The sequence below is a fragment of the Mustela putorius genome, unplaced genomic scaffold (genome assembly GCF_011764305.1).
Source record: "Mustela putorius furo isolate JIRA1106 unplaced genomic scaffold, ASM1176430v1.1 tig00000083_pilon_pilon_pilon, whole genome shotgun sequence".
NCBI classification, from domain to species: domain Eukaryota; kingdom Metazoa; phylum Chordata; class Mammalia; order Carnivora; family Mustelidae; genus Mustela; species Mustela putorius.
This window is the reverse complement of record NW_025421273.1, coordinates 15,713,946-15,732,121: the sequence shown is the minus strand read 5'-3', so window position 1 is coordinate 15,732,121 and position 18,176 is coordinate 15,713,946. Positions and strand designations below refer to the sequence as shown.

At 42.2% G+C, this 18,176-nt stretch overlaps 1 protein-coding gene across 2 annotated transcripts in view; it reads left to right on the top strand.

Annotated features, from left to right (window-relative positions):
- STK32B (serine/threonine kinase 32B) overlaps nucleotides 1-18,176 on the top strand; it is a 400,430-nt gene that overhangs the window by 253,191 nt on the left and 129,063 nt on the right. For both annotated transcript variants that reach the window (XM_004770541.3, XM_004770542.2), the window contains one exon: nucleotides 16,926-17,099. In XM_004770541.3, coding sequence (XP_004770598.1) covers nucleotides 16,926-17,099 — 174 coding nt within the window. The remainder of the gene's footprint in view (nucleotides 1-16,925; nucleotides 17,100-18,176) is intronic.

The window sequence follows — 18,176 nt, the reverse complement described above, 5'->3', positions numbered from 1 at the left end:
GAAAAGTATAGAACATTATTTCCAAGTGGTATTTATCCTAAGAATTCAAGACTGGTTTAACATTTGAAAACCATTCAGTGTACCACGCCATATACACAGACTAAAAAAAAAAAAAAAAGCGAGAGAGAGAGAGAGATCATCACCATGAATATAAAAGAAAAATTTGACAAAATCCAACATCCATTCCTTGTAGAACCTCCCGACAAACTTGGAATAAAAAGGAAGTTTGGCAACCCAATAAAAGGTCATCTACAGAAAATCTACAGACATCATATTTAATGGAGAATGACTAGATGTTTCCCTTTAAAATCTGGGACAAGCAAGAAAATCCACTGTCCCTACTTCTATTAAACATTATGCTAGAGGTTTTAGCTAGTGCAATAAAGCAATAAAAAAATTTGAAAAACGTTCAGTTTGGAAAGGACAAATAAAACTCTCTTTTGTGCAAATGACATGATTATATCATTTACATAAAAAATCTGTTAGAATCTACAAAAAAAATCTAGGACTAGTAATTGAGCTTAGGGTTTCAGACAAATATATTAAAAGTAACTATTTCTGTATGCTAGCAATAAATAATCAAAAATGGAAATTAAAATTTTATAATGTCAAAAGTATGGAATACTTAGAGATGAATGTAAATAAACATGTAAAAACCCTGTAATACTGTATAATGCAAAACATTGTGAAGAGAAAAGAGAAGACTTAAATAAGTGGAAGGGTATACCTTGTTCATGGATCTTATGATTCAGTATTTCCAAGGTGTCAATTCTTTCCAAATTGATACATAGATAACACACAATCTCCATCAAAACCCCAGCAAACTCTTAGGTAGGAATCGACAAAATGCTTCTAAGATATATGTGGAAATGCAAAACACCTAGGATAGTGAAAATAACTTTAAAAATTGAGAACGTAGTTACAAAACTAATGCTACTTGATTTCAAGACTTATTATACATAAGTAGTAACCAAGACAGTGTTGGCATCAAGATTGACAAACAAATCAGTGAAATAGGACCAAGAGTCCAGAAGTATATCTGCAAATACATGGTTGATTGATTTATTTTTTTTATTTTTTTTTGAATTTTTTATTTTTTATAAACATATATTTTTATCCTCAGGGTACAGGTCTGTGAATCACCAGGTTTACACATTTCACAGCACTCACCAAAGCACATACCCTCCCTGATGTCCATAATCCCACGCCCTTCTCCCAAACCCCCTCCCCCCAGCAACCCTCAGTTTGTTTTGTGAGATTAAGAGTCACTTATGGTTTGTCTTCCTCCCAATCCCATCTTGTTTCATTTATTCTTCTCCTACCCACTTAAGCCCCCATGTTGCATCACCACCTCCTCATATCAGGGAGATCATATGATAGTTGTCTTTCTCTGCTTGACTTATTTCGCTAAGCATGATATGCTCTAGTTCCATCCATGTTGTCGCAAATGGCAAGATTTCATTTCTTTTGATGGCTGCATAGTATTCCATTGTGTATATATACCACATCTTCTTGATCCATTCATCTGTTGATGGACATCTAGGTTCTTTCCATAGTTTGGCTATTGTGGACATTGCTGCTATAAACATTTGGGTGCACGTGCCCCTTTGGATCACTACGTTTGTATCTTTAGGGTAAATACCCAATAGTGCAATTGCTGGGTCATAGGGCAGTTCTATTTTCAACATTTTGAGGAACCTCCATGCTGTTTTCCAGAGTGGCTGCACCAGCTTGCATTCCCACCAACAGTGGAGGAGGGTTCCCCTTTCTCCGCATCCTCGCCAGCATCTGTCATTTCCTGACTTGTTGATTTTAGCCATTCTGACTGGTGTGATGTGATATCTCATTGTGGTTTTGATTTGTATTTCCCTGATGCCGAGTGATATGGAGCACTTTTTCATGTGTCTGTTGGCCATCTGGATGTCATCAGTTGATGGACATTTGGGCTCTTTCCGAATTTGGATATAGTTGATAATGCTGCTATAAACACCAGGTGCCCCTTCGAATCAGTATTTTTGGATCTTTTGGGTAAATATCTAGTAGTGCAATTGGTGGGTCATAGGGTAGCTCTATTTTCAACTTTCTGAGGAACCTCCATACTGTTTTTCAGACTGGCTCCACCAGTAATATCAACATGTACTGTTAGTAGTCACAAGTAATAATGAAAATATAGCATTGTTGAATTAATATATTAGCCATTATTTATACAATATTGATTTTTTCCCCATCTAAAGAAGGGGTGCCTGGTTGACTCAGTTAGCTAGGTGTCCGACTCTTGATTTTGGCTCAGGTCATGATCTCAGAGTCCTGAAATCAAACCCTGCATTGAGCCCTTCATCAGGAAGTCTGCTTGAGATTCTATTCTCTCTCTTCCTCTGCCCCTCCACTGTCCCCTTCTGTGCTCTCTTTCTGAAATAAACCTTTTAAAAAATAGAAAAATAAAAGGACAACTAAACATACTAGAAAGCTTGTGCTTTGATTATAATATTCAAATTACTAGAATAAGTTCCTATATCCCAAGTTCAGATAGGGATTGATTTATTTTTTTTTAAAGGCTCCTGCCCTCATGGAGCTAATTTTCAGTGGGTGGAGAGGGACAATATTCAGATAAAAAAACCAAACTATTTATGTGATATTAAGTGGGGATGTAGGTTCAGCTTAGTAACTTCCTACCTAGCCTTCATGTTCTTTCATGATTACAGAGTGATATAGTAGTTGATTCTGTTCCAATTTGTCAGATCATACTTTATGGTAGATAGTTGATTTCCAGTTATGATTTCAAAAGTCTGTTGTTTTCATTTTATTTAAGGAGGGCACTTGATGTAATGAGCACTGGGTGTTATATGCAACTGATGAATTACTAAACCTTACCTCTGAAACTAATAATACACTATACATTAATTAATTAAATTTTTAAAAACTGCCACTATTCAATTTTGATTCAAATATCTTCATACTGTAGGTGCACCTGGGTGGCTCAGTGGGTTAAAGCCTCTGCCTTCGGCTCAGGTCATGATCTCAGGGTCCTGAGATTGGGCTCTCTGCTTGGCAGGGAGCCTGCTTCCCTTCCTCTCTCTCTGCCTGCCTCCCTGCCTACTTGTGATCTCTGTCTGTGAAATAAATGAATAAAATCTTTTTTTAAAAAATCTTCATACTGTAAATACTTCTTACTTGGTGTCTGAGCTCTCTCTAACCCAACCTGTGGAGGGAAATGAGAAGACACCTTTTCAGAGGAGATGGATTCTCTTCCAGGATTGTTTTACTCTATCCTCACCTCCTGAACCCCCATGAATCCTTTGTTTGCTAACTCATGTTCATCCTTCAAATCTTAGCCCTGATGTTTCAGTGACTATCTTCATTGTTCCTCCATCCATTTCTATAGCAGCTGGTGCACAGTGGGTGCTTTGAAGACACTGGAAGATTGGATGGAGGAATAGATGGGGCTCCAGGGCTGAGCTGAAGCCTTTCCTTGTGGGAAGAACTATCATGTAAGCAGTTCACATTGAGGATAGCTGGGGCCCAGGCCACTGGTAGAGTGAGGACAGGAAGTTAGGGCCCTTCAAGAAGTCAAGGAGGGTCTTACAAAGGATTTCCAGCATTTTAAACAGTACCAGTTTTGGACCCATCTAATGGTCCCCCCACCTCTTCTAAATGCCCCAACACACCACATCTGTCATTTGTTGTGGTGGTCCCAAAGCATTTCTTTTCATCTAAGAACAAAGTAAGAACACACTCACCCTACATTTTAAAAGACTTTTTTATAATCTTTATCAAGTTTTGATGCCTTTTAAAAAATTGAACACACTTACTAAAATTCACATACTACCTGGGGGAGTTCAGCTAGGGACCCTCTCTTAGTATGCTGTGTTGTCATGCAAGGGTTTCATTTCAAGCACTTCCCTGGGACTACAGCTTAAAGATAGAGAATTTGATGCTTCCAGAGTGTCTCATGTCAAATCCTGGAGGAACTCAGTAAAAGGACTGTTATACAGCATGCTTCCTTGCTGAGAAGAAAACCAAAGGACTTAAAACAGTCACATTCTATTTTCTTCCATTTATTATTTTAATGGAATAGTAATTTCATCTATTTTTCAGTGCATCTTCTCATAGGTTTCTCATAGGTTTCTCATAATCACCAAACCGTGATTTGTTAATATTTTTTGCAATAATCATACTACAAAGAAGGGAAATGAAGCTCCAAGGCTTGATGTACTTGCCTAGAGAGGCACAACTGGCAAATGATAGGATGTGGTCTCCACCTCTGCTCTGTCCAGAAGCTCAACTTTTGTGGTTTTCTGCAGCACCAAATTACCTCACAGCAGGAACAGAAGCCTGTGGGGTTTTCCAATTTCCTTGTTAATTGACTCATATAGAGGACAGTCTATAAATACTTGTTTAATTGCCATGCATTTGGATTAGTTCCCACTGAATGTGAGTGCCAGACTTTGGAACTGGCATGGGTTTCTCCAGACAAATTTCTATCTTACTGAATTCCTTCTCTCCAAGTCCAAAGCCTTGTAATAAACGTGGAGCATTTGAAAGCCCACAGCTTAACTTGTTTTTGTTTTAAAAAAAAAATAGGCTATAACATCTCAAATTCCTCATATCAGGCTAAGTGGGAGATTTGGGGGGGTAGGGAAGGAAAAAATAAAACAAGATGCGATTGCAAGGGAGACAAACCATAAGAGACTTAATCTCAGGAAACAAACTGAGGGTTGCCGGAGGTTTGGGGTGGGGGGGTAGGGATAGGTGGTTGGATTATGGACATTGGGGAGGGTATGTGCTATAGTGAGTGCTATGAAGTGTGTAAGCCTGACGATTCACAGACCTGTGCCCCTAGGGCAAATAATACATTATATGTTAATAAAAAGTAAATTATAACAAACATGTTCAGTTTTACATCGCAGGACGGTCATGTTGTGGAGATGCAGAGGGAAGAATCAGTGCACATTTTAGGACTGGCTTCCACCTGCTGACTTCACTTGAATTATTGTTTGTACCAGGATGTATCACAGTTTTGGTTTTTTTGTTTTGCTTTGTTTTGTTTTTCAGTATAGGACAGTGGAGGAACAACCAGGAAACAGGTCCATTTCCCAAGCAAAATACATACATACATACATACATACATACAACTGTCTGGAGATTTTAGTTTCAGTTTTACTTTTTTTCCCATTAGTTCATTCTTTTTAAATTGTCTTAGAAGCTTTAGGACATCACAATCAGACAGCAGCAAATTTGTGGCACGCCAGTGGATTGACTAATACTGACATTAAGATGCTGATGTTTCATTCTTCATTTGCTTATAAGTGTATTCTCAGACTTCTTGTCTCCATTCGTTAACATGGGGATAAATCTCTTTCACCAGCCTGCCTGGCTGTGATGTGAAAATTAACATGAGGGGTTCTGCTCATGCAACAACAGCAACAACAAAAAATGTCATAAAGAGCTGATACGATTTTGTATTGTAGCAACAAACGCGTAAAATTTACCATCTGACCCATGTTTAAGTGTATGGTTCAGTGGCATTACATATACTCATAGTGTTGTACAACATTCATCAGTACTATCATCCATTTCCAGCACTTTTTAAAAAAAGATATTATTTATTTGACGGAGAGAGAGATCACAAGTAGGCAGAGAGAGGGGGGGAAGCAGGCTCCTGATGTGGGGCTCAATCCCAGGACCCTGAGACCATGACTTGAGCCTCGATCCCAGGACCCTGAGACAATGACCTGAGCCGAAGGCAGAGGCTTAACCCACTGAGCCACCCAGGTGCCTCCAGCACTCTTTCAACTTGCAGAACTGAAACTCTCTTCCCATTAAACACTAAATCTCCATCCCCCCAACCCCAGCCCCTAGATCTCAGCATCCTTTTCTGTCTCTACAAATTTGACTACTCTTAAGTATCTCCTATAAGTGGAATCCTACAGTATTTGCCTCTGTGTGACCGACTTATCTTACTTAGCATAATGCCCTAAATACCATTCAGCCTCTTTGTGGCATGTGTCAGTATTTCCTTCCATTTTGAGGCTGGCTGATAAGGTATTCATTCTGTCATTTTGGTATTTTTCATATGCCTTATAGTTTTTTGTCCCTCATTTCCTTCATTGCTGTCTTTTTTCATGTGTAATTTTTTGTAGTAAAACATTTAAGTACCTGTCTCATTGCCTTCTGTGGCTACCATAGGGACTGCATTTAATATCCTAAAGTCATAATGCTCCAGTTTGGATTCAGACCAGTTTGACTTCCAGTAGCACACAGTAACTCTGCACCTTTACATCTCCCTCCCTGCCCCTTTCAGTTGTTGATGTCCCAAAATCACATCTTTATATGTCATGTGCCCCCAAATTTAAACTAATATTTTTAAAGGGTTAGGTTAGTTCTAGTAGTTTGGGGGTAGAGTCTTTTGTGTTTTCCATATAAAGTATCATGTCATCTGTGAAGAGAGTTTGACTTCTTCTTTGTCATTTTGAATACCTTTTATTCTTTTTGTTGTCTGATTGCTGTTGCTAGGACTCCTAGTACTAGGTTGAACCACAGTGGCGAAAGTGGACATCCTTGTTGTGTTCCTGATCTCAAAGGGAAAGCTGTCAGCTTTTCCCCATTGAGAATGATACTCGCTGTGTGTTTTTCATAGAGAGATTTTATGAAGTTGAGAAATGTTCTCTCTTTGCCTGTACTTTGAATTGTTTTAATGAGAAATGGATGCTGTATCTTGTCAAATGTTTTTTCTGTATCAAATGAGAGGACCATGTCTCTCTTCTCTTATTGATTTGTTCTGGCACATTGATTGATTTGTGAATGTTGAACCACCCTTATAGCCCATGGATAAATCCCACCTGGTCATGGTGGATAATCTTTTTAATGTACTGTTGGATCCTATTAGCTAGGATCTTGCTGAGAATACTTGGCATCCATATTCATCAGAGATATTGATCTGAAATTCTCCTTTTTGATGAGATCTTTGCCTGGTTTGGGGATCTAGCAGAACTTACAAAGCAATTCAGTAATGTGGCAGGATACAAAATCAATGCACAGGAATCAGTTGCATTCTTATACAATAATGATGAAAATATAGAAAGGAAAATTAGAGAATCAGTTCCATTTACTATAGTACCAAGAACCATAAGATACCTGGGAATAAACCTAACCAAAGAGGTAAAGGATCTGTATCAAGGAACTACAGAACTCTCATGAAAATAATTGAAGAAGACACAAAAAGATGGAAAGGCATCCCATGTTCGTGAATTGGAAGAATAAACATTGTTAAAATGTCTATACTGCCTAGAGCAATCTATACTTTCAGTGCCATCCCAATCAAAATTCCATCAGCACTTTTCAAAGTGCTGGAACAAACAATCCTAAAATTTGTATGGAACCAGAAAAGACCCCGAATCACTAAGGAAATGTTGAAAAAGAAAAGCAAAACTGGGGCATCATGTTGCCTGATGTCAAGCTTTACTACAAAGCTGTGATCACCAAGACAGCATAGTACTGGCACAAAAACAGACACATAGAGCATTGGAACAGAGTAGAGAGCCCAGATATGGACCCTTAACTCCATGGTCAAATAATCTTCGACAAAGCAGGAAAAAATATACAATGGAAAAAAGACAGTCTCTTCAATAAATGGTGCTGGAAAATTAGACAGCTATGTATGGAAGAATGAAGCTTGACCATTCTCTTACACCACATAGAAGATAAATTTGAAATGGATGAAAGACCTCAATGTGAGGCAGGAATCTATCAAAATCCTAGAGGAGAAAATAGGCAGTAACCTCTTCGACATTGGCCACAGCAACTTCTTTCAAGACATGTCTCCAAAGACAAAGGAAACAAAAGCAAAAATGAACTTTTGGGACTTCATCAAGATCAAAAGCTTCTGCACAGCAAAGGAAACAGTCAACAAAACAAAGAGACAACCCATGGAATGGGAAAAGATATTTGCAAATGACACTACAGACAAAGGGCTGATATCCAAGATCTATAAAGAACTCCTCAAACTCAACACTCAAAAAACAGATAATCAAGTCAAAAAATGGGCAAAAGACATGAACAGACACTTCTCCAAAGAAGACATACAAATATGGCTAAGAGGCACATGAAAAAATGTTCATCATCATTAGCCATCAGGGAGATTCAAATCAAAGCCACATTGAGATACCACCTTACACCAGTTAGAATGGCCAAAATTAACGAGACAGTAAAACAACAAGTGTTGGAGAGGATATGGAGAACAGGGAACCCTCTTACACTGTTAGTGGCAATGCAAATTGGTGCAGCCACTTTGGAAAGCAGTGTGGAGATTCCTTAAGAAATCAAAAATAGAACTTCCCTATGACCCTGCAATTGCACTACTGGGTCTTTACCCCAAAGATACAGATGTAGTGAAAAGAAGGGACACCTGTATCCCAATGTTCATAGCAGCAATGGCCGCAGTCGCCAAACTGTGGAAGGAGCCAAGATGCCCTTCAACAAATGAATGGATAAAGAAGGTATGTTCCATATATACAATGCAATATTACTCAGCCATCAGAAAGGATGAATACCCAACTTCTGTATCAACATGGGCGGAATTAGAGGAGATTATGCTGAGTGAAGTAAGTCAAGCAGAGAGAGTTATTTACCAAATGTTTTTCACTTACTTGTAGAGCATGAGGAATAATACAGAGGGTACTGAGTGGAGAAGAGAAGTGAGTTTGGGGAAATTGGAGGGGGAGATGAACCATGAGAGAATGTGGACTCTGAGAAACAAACTGAGGGTTTTGGAAGGGAAGGGGATGGGGTTGGGTGAGCCTGGTGGTGGGTATTAAGGAGGGTACGTATGCATGGAGCACTGGGTGTGGTGCATAAGCAATCTTGGAATACTAGAAAAAAATAAAATAAAATTACCAAAAAATTACAAGTTAAAGTTTTCTTTTTGAATTCAGCCCATGGCAGGAGTTTTGGCTTCATCTCATATGCCCACACAGTGAGCACTTGGCTGTCCATCCTCCTCTGTCCATTGCTGGTTTGCACTGGGATGGTCAGAGCTGCCATTCCATGCTCACAGTTTGTCCAGGTGAATGGTACATGTACTACTACATTATTCTACATTTTCCTGTCTTTTCCATCAGTCTTACTTTGTTAGCTGCTGCAAAACCTTTACAAGCATGCAGGATGCAAATTAAATAAAACTAATGTTTTTTTAAATAAAAATAGTTCTTTAAATAAAAAACTATTTTTTAAATAAAACTAATGGTCTCAAGAACAGTGCTCTACATTTGCAAAGATAGACACACTTTAGGGTCTGCAGAGGCCTGCTGCAAAGCAGCAGGTGATGGAAAAGTTGAGTTTGCAGTTCACCTTTGCCTGGTCCTTGGAGTGCTCCTGCCCCAAACTGGCTGGGCCTGGGGAGCCAGATGGTGTTTGAGAGTGTCCTCTTGCTGCCACTTGGCATGCAGGAGGCACATGGAAGCCAACCATCAACACTAACTTCTGGGAAGGTGACAAGGACAGAATTAGCCTGATGTGGAGAACAGTGAGGGCCAGGATGTATGAATGGCTTGAGCACTTCTGTGGCTCAATTCAATTTTTTTTTTTAAAAAAAGGTTATTATTGCGAATGTTATTAAAGACTTCTGTGTATCAAGCACACTTCAGGTTTGATAACCTCCTTGTTATTTGTACAATATGAGCTGACGGAAGGCCCCAGCATCCCATTATTGGATTTCTGAGCCCATGAGGATATTTTTAGCTGTTCTGTTGCTGCGTGTTCAATCTCAGAGAATCACTGGCAGTGAGCGTGGTCGGCAAGCCCTCCTCTCTGTCTGCTCCCCTTTGGAGATTGGAGATTGGAGGAAATGGTCTAAGCGATGCTCAGCTCCTTGTCCCAGCAGGTGCCACACAGTAAGGACACAGGAGGTGAATGTTGGAAACATGGGGCTTGTCGTGGCTTCTGGAGCTTCCAGAGGACTAACCCACAGGGTATCTCCTGGCTTGGATCCTTTTGCCCAGGGAAGAAAAGTGGAGAAAAGGCACATGTTTCAAATGGTTAAGTGGTGCCATGCTGCTGGAGCACTAAGAAGGGTTTGTGATTTCCTGCCCCAAATGTTTTTTTTTTTTTTCTTCCCACGCCTTCCCTGCCACTGACAATCCATGGTTGGCTGACAGCTTCCTGGCAGCAGATGTGAGCAAGGTGAGATGAAGTAAGAAGGGAGCTGGGCCAGGTGTTCTGACTCGAGATTTCCCCCTGGACACAGTACCTCTATCATATGTGTTCATGTGTCTTCTCACACATGGTTAACATGGCTGGCCTTTAGTGTGCAAGCCTCCTGAGGCTGGTTCTAGAGGACGTGATGTGTTATTGAAAAAGAGGTCTCACCTGGTAACTGGGAACATCAGCCTCTCTTGGCCTTGGTTTTCTTCATTGGAAAAATGAAAGGCATAGTGCCCAGCTCACATGATTAAATGGGATAAGTGCTGAGGGATGACGGGAGGTCTGTGGATAGCACCCATCCTTCCCAACTGAGTTTGGGACCACTCAAGAGATGCCATGGGACTCAGATGTGTGGGAGTGAAAGTATCAGCTGTGTTGCAGACACAGTTGATTGAAGAACTTGGCACTCTGCACTCAAAGGCCTTGCTAACACTTCGGCTTTGAAATGGAATCACCCTAAGGATATGGGCTCCGCTGCAAGCCTCCTCCCCCCTGGCCAGGCTCCTGGCCATGGCAGGGAGTAGACTGAGTACAGGCCCTCTATGGGAAGATCCAGAAGCCTGGTGGGAGCCCAGAAGGGAATGAGAGGAGCACACTGGCAATTCCTTCCAAACAGCTCATCAGACAGGTCACTTCTGCATGGCAGTGAGGCTCTGGAGGGAGGCTGGGAGAATCACTTTCAGACCAAGAGATCCTGGTCTTAGCAAGGAGGGGAGGCCAGACAAAGAGGAGGGTATGGCAAGCAGTGAGATCAACAACAAGCATAGCTCAGTGCCCCACAGAGCTTTGCTTCCAATCAGTTCCTCACCAGCCCCCTCTCCTTCCACACTGCCTTCCCCCTCATCCCAGCCTCCTATAGAGAGGAACAGACCAATATGCCTTACAGGCCATGGGTACTTTGTGACCCTTTCATTCCTGAGTGTGGGATGCTATGGGCAATGTGGAAAATGCAGGAGGACAGTGCTAAATAAGACTGATCCCTGTGCACAGAGAGATGGCTGGCTGACGGGTTAAAGAGACCAGGAGAGAGAGGATTCCCATGACATGAGGAAAGTACCATGAGAGCCTCAGACAGGGATTCTGGCTTCTGGAAATGGGTTATCTTGGTTTAATTCCCAGCTCTGTCTGTGCCTGGGAAGTGTTCTTTAGCCTTGCTGAGTCCATGTGCAGATCTGTCCAAGACAGCTCCTATAAATACTTACCTCGAAGGGCTTTCAGGAGAATGAAATGAGTTAGCATAAATAAAGTGCTTAGAACAGTGCTTGGTGCATGGTAGGCATTTTATCAATGCTATTATAGGACACCAGAGACTAAAAAGAGTGTTACCCAACTCAGTCTTCCAGGGTTAGGGGGTGCTTCTAAGAGCAGGAGCATGAATCTAAACCAGGGTTTCTCAACCATGACAATGTGGACATTTGGGGCCAGGCCATTCTTTGTGTGGGGTCTATCCTGTGTCTTGGAAGAGACTTAGTTAGCATCATCCTTGGCCTCCAGATGCCAGTAGCATCTCTCCCAGTTGTGATAACCAAAAGTGTCTCCAGACACTTAAATGTCCCCAGGGGAGCAGTGCTGCCCCTGATTGGAAAGCATGTTCCACACTGAGAAGGGAAGGATGGACAAGAGCAGAGAGGTGGGAATAAGGGATGTTATAAGTGAACTGGTGACAATATTGAGCTCCTTGGGATGTAACGTCCACATCCAGGATGAAAAATGGATCTCCAGGGTGCTTGTCATGACACATGACATCAAACTCCAGCCCCCTTTTGATTGGTCCAAACTTAGGTGAACCATCTCAGATGACCTCTTCCACAGAATCCCAGCTTCTGGCATGGGGCAGATGTGTGGCCAGAGCCTACTGAGTATTGGTGGGTCAGCTCACATTGGTGACATGGTCCCTGACAGCGTTCAACCACTGTTCTCTCCATTTATCTTTTTGTTAAGAAAGTTCATACATGAGCAAGACCCCAGACCACTTTCCTTTCCCCCACATAGCACAGTTTTTAAAGGCTTGGACTTTGATGTCTTCAGTGGATGAAGAACATCATACAAAAAAATCCCTGTTAGATATGTTATTCTGTGTAGAGCTATTTTTTGTAAGTCATTGTTTTTCACATTACAAAATGCCATCTTTGTAAGAATCTAGTGGGAAGAATTTCCTTCTGGCTTCAGGACCAGGAGTAATCATGTTTTCCTAAACAATGGATTTTTTTCCCCCCAACATTGACCCTGAATCGTAAGGCTGATCATGTTTCTCACTTTGCTTTGGTTGCTGGGAAGGTTAGGCTTGCATTTATGGCCTGTTTCAGGCAAGCTATTTGAGCATGAGTTGGGGTGTTTTTGCCTGCTCACATTTTCTTAAACTCCCTCTTTATTCTTTGACCTAATAATCTATGATTTATTTAATTTTAATTTTTTTAAGTTATATGTATTTTGCAAATAACTTTTAAAGCTTTTTGGAAAAAGATTGGAAATTAGTTTTTAAAAAAGTCTTTTTGATGGCTGCATTAGTATTCCATATATATCACATCTTCTTAATCCAGTCATCTGTTGATAGACATCTAGGTTCTTTCCATAGTTTGGCTATTGTGGACATTGCTGCTATAAACATTGGAGTGCAAGTGCCCCTCCAGATCACTACATTTGTATCTTTAGAATAAATTCCCAGTAGTACAATTGCTGGGTCATAGGGTAGCTCTATTTTCAACTTTTTGAGGAACCTGCGTACTATTTTCCAAAGTGGCTGCACCAGCTTGCATTCCCACCAACAGTGTAGGAGGGTTCCCCTTTCTCCACATCCTCGCCAACATCGTCCTTTCCTGACTTGTTAATTTTAGCCATTCTGACTGGTGTGAGGTGATATCTCACTGTGGTTTTGATTTGTATTTCCCTGATGCCAAGTGATATGGAGCACTTTTTCATGTGTCTGTTGGCCATCTGGATGTCTTCTTTGCAGAAATGTCTGTTCATGTCCTCTGCCCATTTCTTGATTGGATTAGTTGTTCTTTGGGTGTTGAGTTTGATAAGGTCTTTATAGATCTTGGATTAAAAACTTTTAGTTTTATTGGTCTTTAATATTGTGCATTTGTTTCTATTTCACTGATTCTGTACTTTAAAAATTAGTTCTTTATAGATTTGGGGTACTAGCCCTTTGTCTTGCCATTTGTAATGATGTGGATGGAACTAGAGGTTATTATGCTAAACAAAATAAGTCAATCAGAGGAAGACAAATATATGTCTGGGAATGGAGATATTCCCAGACTTGCAGAACAGAATGAATTCTAAAGAAGAAACCCAAAATGCAAAGGGAACAATAATTTAAGCAATAAGTCAGGTTGCGGCTTTCTCTTGTTGTAGATCCTTCCCCCTCCTCCCGCCCCCCTGGGCCATGGACTCTACATTCCCAAGGAGACTCAATGCTGTTATCAGAGAACAGAGAATGGCCTTTCATTTATCTCTGCAGTTTTGCACTATTCCAAAGCATTGTGCCATTATTCCTTTTGCCTCTTCTTGGACTGGAATTATAAGTATGTTCTCATGATAATGTTACATATTGTCATGGAAATGATGAAGACCACAAGTGAGAAATCTACATTCTGTCATCATAACACCAACCCACAGAGAAATCTGGGCAATTAGGCTCTCCTTCCAACATCAAAGAAGTTCAGGAGTTTGCAAGTTATCAGTCCTGGCCAGGACATCAAAACAGACCAACACAAAGAACCCAATGTCTTGTTTTACGACAATTTTTTTTAATTGACATATAATGTATTATTTGTCCCAGGGGTGCAGGTCTGTGAATCATCAGGCTTACACATTTCACAGCACTCACCACAGCACCTATCCTCCTCAACGTCCATAACCCAGCCACCCTATCCCTACCATCCCACCCCCCAGGAACCCTCAGTTTGTTTCGTGAGATTAAGAGTCTCTAAATGGTTTGTCTCCCTCCCGATCCCATCTCATTTCATTTTTCCCTCCCTACCCCCCACAACTCCCCACCCTGCCTCTCAAATGGCATTTGAGAGGGGGCAGGAGGAGGGGGAAGGATCTACAACAAGAGAAAGCCGCAACCTGACTTATTGCTTAAATTATTGTTCCCTTTGCATTTTGGGTTTCCTCTTTAGAATTCATTCTGTTCTGCAAGTCTCTATCCTAAAAATTCATGTTGCTCCTCCAAAGAGTTCTGGTGGAATATTGAATGAGATACCCTTTGACAGTCTAGCTGTGAATGAGGGTGCAGAACTCACTGGTTGTTAATGTAATATTTCAATAGTCTTTCAACTATTAGAATACAAATTGGGCATCTGGAGGAGGCATTTATAGCTGATTCCTGTGGTTCCTTTTTGAGCATCTCAACCCTTCTCTCCAGTAGCAAATGCGTGGAAAGATGTATCATGGAAAGATATATCAGATGACTCTTTCTATTCCAAATGACAGAAACACTGTGTAAACTAGTGGAGGTCAGAAAGCAGAGTCTTTGCCCATGAATATACAAAGTTTAGGCTGTTGCCCAGGCTGGAGCCAGCACCTCCAACAGGGCCCCTCTCCGTGTGTGTTTAGCTCTCAACCTGCTTGACCCTCTGTAGCTTCATGCTGCAGATGGATTGTACCCCCATTTTTGCAAGAGGATTCCAGGAGGCTTTTCTTTCATCTACCCCAGGGAGCACCCCCAAGGGGTCCTGACGAACCAACACCAGCAGCCAGGGGATATGTGTACACCTCCTAAGTCAGCCCAGGTCATTGATCTGCTCATCTCTTTATTGAATGGGAGGAGCAAGAAGGCAAGACAGTGCCAAAAGGAACACCTTACATGAATCACCAGTGTGGAAACAGAGGGCATTATGAGACCAGACTTTCTTCACACCAGTGATGCCTTTCATCAACTCTTCTTGAACGTAGAAACAAAAAGCCCACTTCATCATACGAGTCTGGTATTACCATGATACCAGATCTGGGCCAGGGAATTAGTAGGTAGGAAAATGTGGGCTAGTGTCCCTTGGAACAAGATATGAAAAATCCTATAAGAGATACTGGCAAGCTGTGAAGTGTGTAAACCTGGTGATTCACAGACCTGTACCCCTGGGGATAAAAATATATGTTTATAAAAAATAAAAAATTAATAAAAAAAAAAAGAGAGATACTGGCAAGCTGAGTCCAGGAAACACACCCAGCTTAAAGAAATACACAGTGTGTCCATCACAACAGCACCCAGTGGTGTGTGGTCATAGATATGCTGGAAGGAGGCAAGGTCTGGGTTCCTCCTGTTGACTCTCTGAGTCCCTTTGTCCCTCTGGGACTCAGTTGCCTCTAATGTCGAACCAAGGGGGCTGGCCTGGCTGACCCAGGTCTGATATCCAAGGGTCTGAGACAGAGGTCTAAGCCTCCATGGTAAATATCCACCATTCTGTGATTATTGCTCAGGCTTCCCTTATGATGACCTTCCATGATTCTGTATGGGGTGTGAAAACATTCTGCAATGCTGAGATTTTACTTGACAATTGTGTAACACCGTCCTGAGGTTCATATGTTGGCTCTTCAGTCCTTAGAAAGCCTTAAATGTGTTCTGTGAAAATGAATTATGTCCTAGTTCAGTTCTCTATGGCTGAAAGAAACAATAAAACAAAACATACAAAAAAAAAATCCCCCAAATTAAAAACAACCCTCACAACCTCAGTGGCTTAAAATACAGCTATTTCATATCTTGTGTTCCATGTGCTGACTGGACTCAGATGGGCAAGTTTTCTGCTCCATGTGACACCAACAGGGGCTGTGGTCACTCCCGGTGCCTGAGGCAACTTACTCCCATGGCAGCCAGTTGTTGCCGGTTGTTCCTGGTGGCCAGCCAGGGCTGTTGACTGGAGCACCTTTGTTTTTCTTCTCATGGCCTCTCCACGGGGCTTGGGCTCTGGCTGGATCCTAGGAGGCCAGTTCCCTTGAGGCTTGGGTGTGAACTTGATCGAGCATCACAACATTCAGGGGGAGCAGAACCAAGCCCTGTGTTGGGAGTGGCATGTGGTGGGAAGGAACCAAGGAGTGTTGGCGTGGGTGGATGCAGCTTTGGAGACTACCTACTACAAGTCCCAAAAACACCCCATTAAAGCAGTTACTAAAGACAAAGTAATATATACAATGGAATATTACTCGGCCATCAAAAAGAATGAAATCTTGCCATTTACAATGACATGGATGAGGCTTGAGTGTATTATGCTAGCCAAATCCATCGGTCAGAGAAAGACAAATGCCATATGATTTCATTCAGTTGTAGAATATAAGAAGCAAAACAAATGAGCAAAAGGGGGAGGGAAGGAGAGAGAAAAAAACCAAAAAACAGACTCTTAACTCTAGAGAACAAACTGATGGTTACCAGAGGGGTAGTGGGTGGGGGATGGGTGAAATAAATGATGGGGGCTTGTGATGAGCACCAGGTATTGTATGCAAGGGTTGCATTGCTATATTGTACCCTTGAAACTAATATGCCCCCATGTTAAGTTAAATACAATATAAATAAAAACTTTTAAAAATTTAAAAAATATATAAAAACAAAGTCAGGTGTTGGCGTCTGGTATTGGCTGAAATGCCTGTTGCCGGCCAGAGCCTCTTGAAGGCGTGCTGGGACTTCGGTGCATCTCTCTGAGCCTCAGGTTGCTTTTCTGTAGAATGGGGTCATCGGTCTTGAGGATGTCAGAGTGTCTCCATCCCTCACCTCCTCTGTCCCTCTGTGCCCACAGGTACTCCTTCCAGGACGAGGAGGACATGTTCATGGTGGTTGACCTGCTCCTAGGTGGGGACCTGCGTTACCATCTACAGCAGAACGTCCACTTCACGGAGGGGGCGGTGAAGCTGTACATCTGTGAGCTGGCGCTGGCCCTGGAGTACCTGCAAAGGTTCCACATCATCCACAGGTGACTGGGCTGCTGGTGGGGTGCCCGGGGACAGCGGCCCATGGGGCGGCAGCACATGGGGGGTGCCCAGTCCGCCAAGGTGCTGGACATTCTACTGTTGATGTTCCTTAGAAGGGACAGCACTCGGAGCTAAGGAATGACAGAACAATGCATTACTGCTCTTACGTTCTCAACAGACACCCCTCTCCCTTGTCACCTGCGTCTGAGGGGGAACACCCCACTGTGGAGAGATGGGGCTGGTGGTTGGCCTTGTCATCTCTATTCCAGCAGGACTTTGGAGGCTGGAATGTTCTGTCCCTCCAGTCTCAGGTTAGAAAGGTGACGTGGCATCAGTTGGGAGTATGAGGGAATCTTCTCTCTTCCTTTCCAAATTTGAAATTAGTGCTGTGCCTCGTGGAAGTGCTCTCCCTCTTGGGAAGCTTCACTTTTGGCCCTGGGCTTTGGTTATAAGTTCTGAATTTCTGCCTCTTCTTCGGGGCCTTTGCTTCTCCCCACCCGTGCACAGCCCTGCACACCAACAGGCAGGCAAAGTGAGTCTGTCTGCAGAGGCAGGAGACCAGGGAGAGGCTTTGGCAATGGTGGTATCATGAACAATGTCTTCTTGCTCTTCCCAGAGGAGGGGGCTGCATGAGTGGCTCCAGATTTGTTCATCTGGGGTCTCACACCATGCCTACCAGCTCTTCTAATTTAGACCATTTTGGAAGACATGGTAAAGAAAGTCTTGATTTCTATGTAAAGATGTACATTAGGCACACACGCATGCACACATCTCTACAGTTTGTCCCTCCTGAAGCCCCAGTAAAATGACAGCAAGAGTATTTGCAAAGTGACAAACTCCCAAGGATGGGGAAAACTAAAGAGGAGACTGCAGAAACATGTTGCAGGGGTTGGGGGGAGGGTGATCTGAAAGAAAAGGGAGAGTGGTGAATGATTAGTGCCCAAGAATGTAAATTCCAGGCTGTCACTGGAGTGAGTGTTGATGGAAGCCAGAGAATCCCCTAAAGGTGTAATCAGCATCTTTGGAGGGGGGACGAGAGATAAAAAGGTTAAAGTAAGGTGAATTGTTTGAAAGCCTTT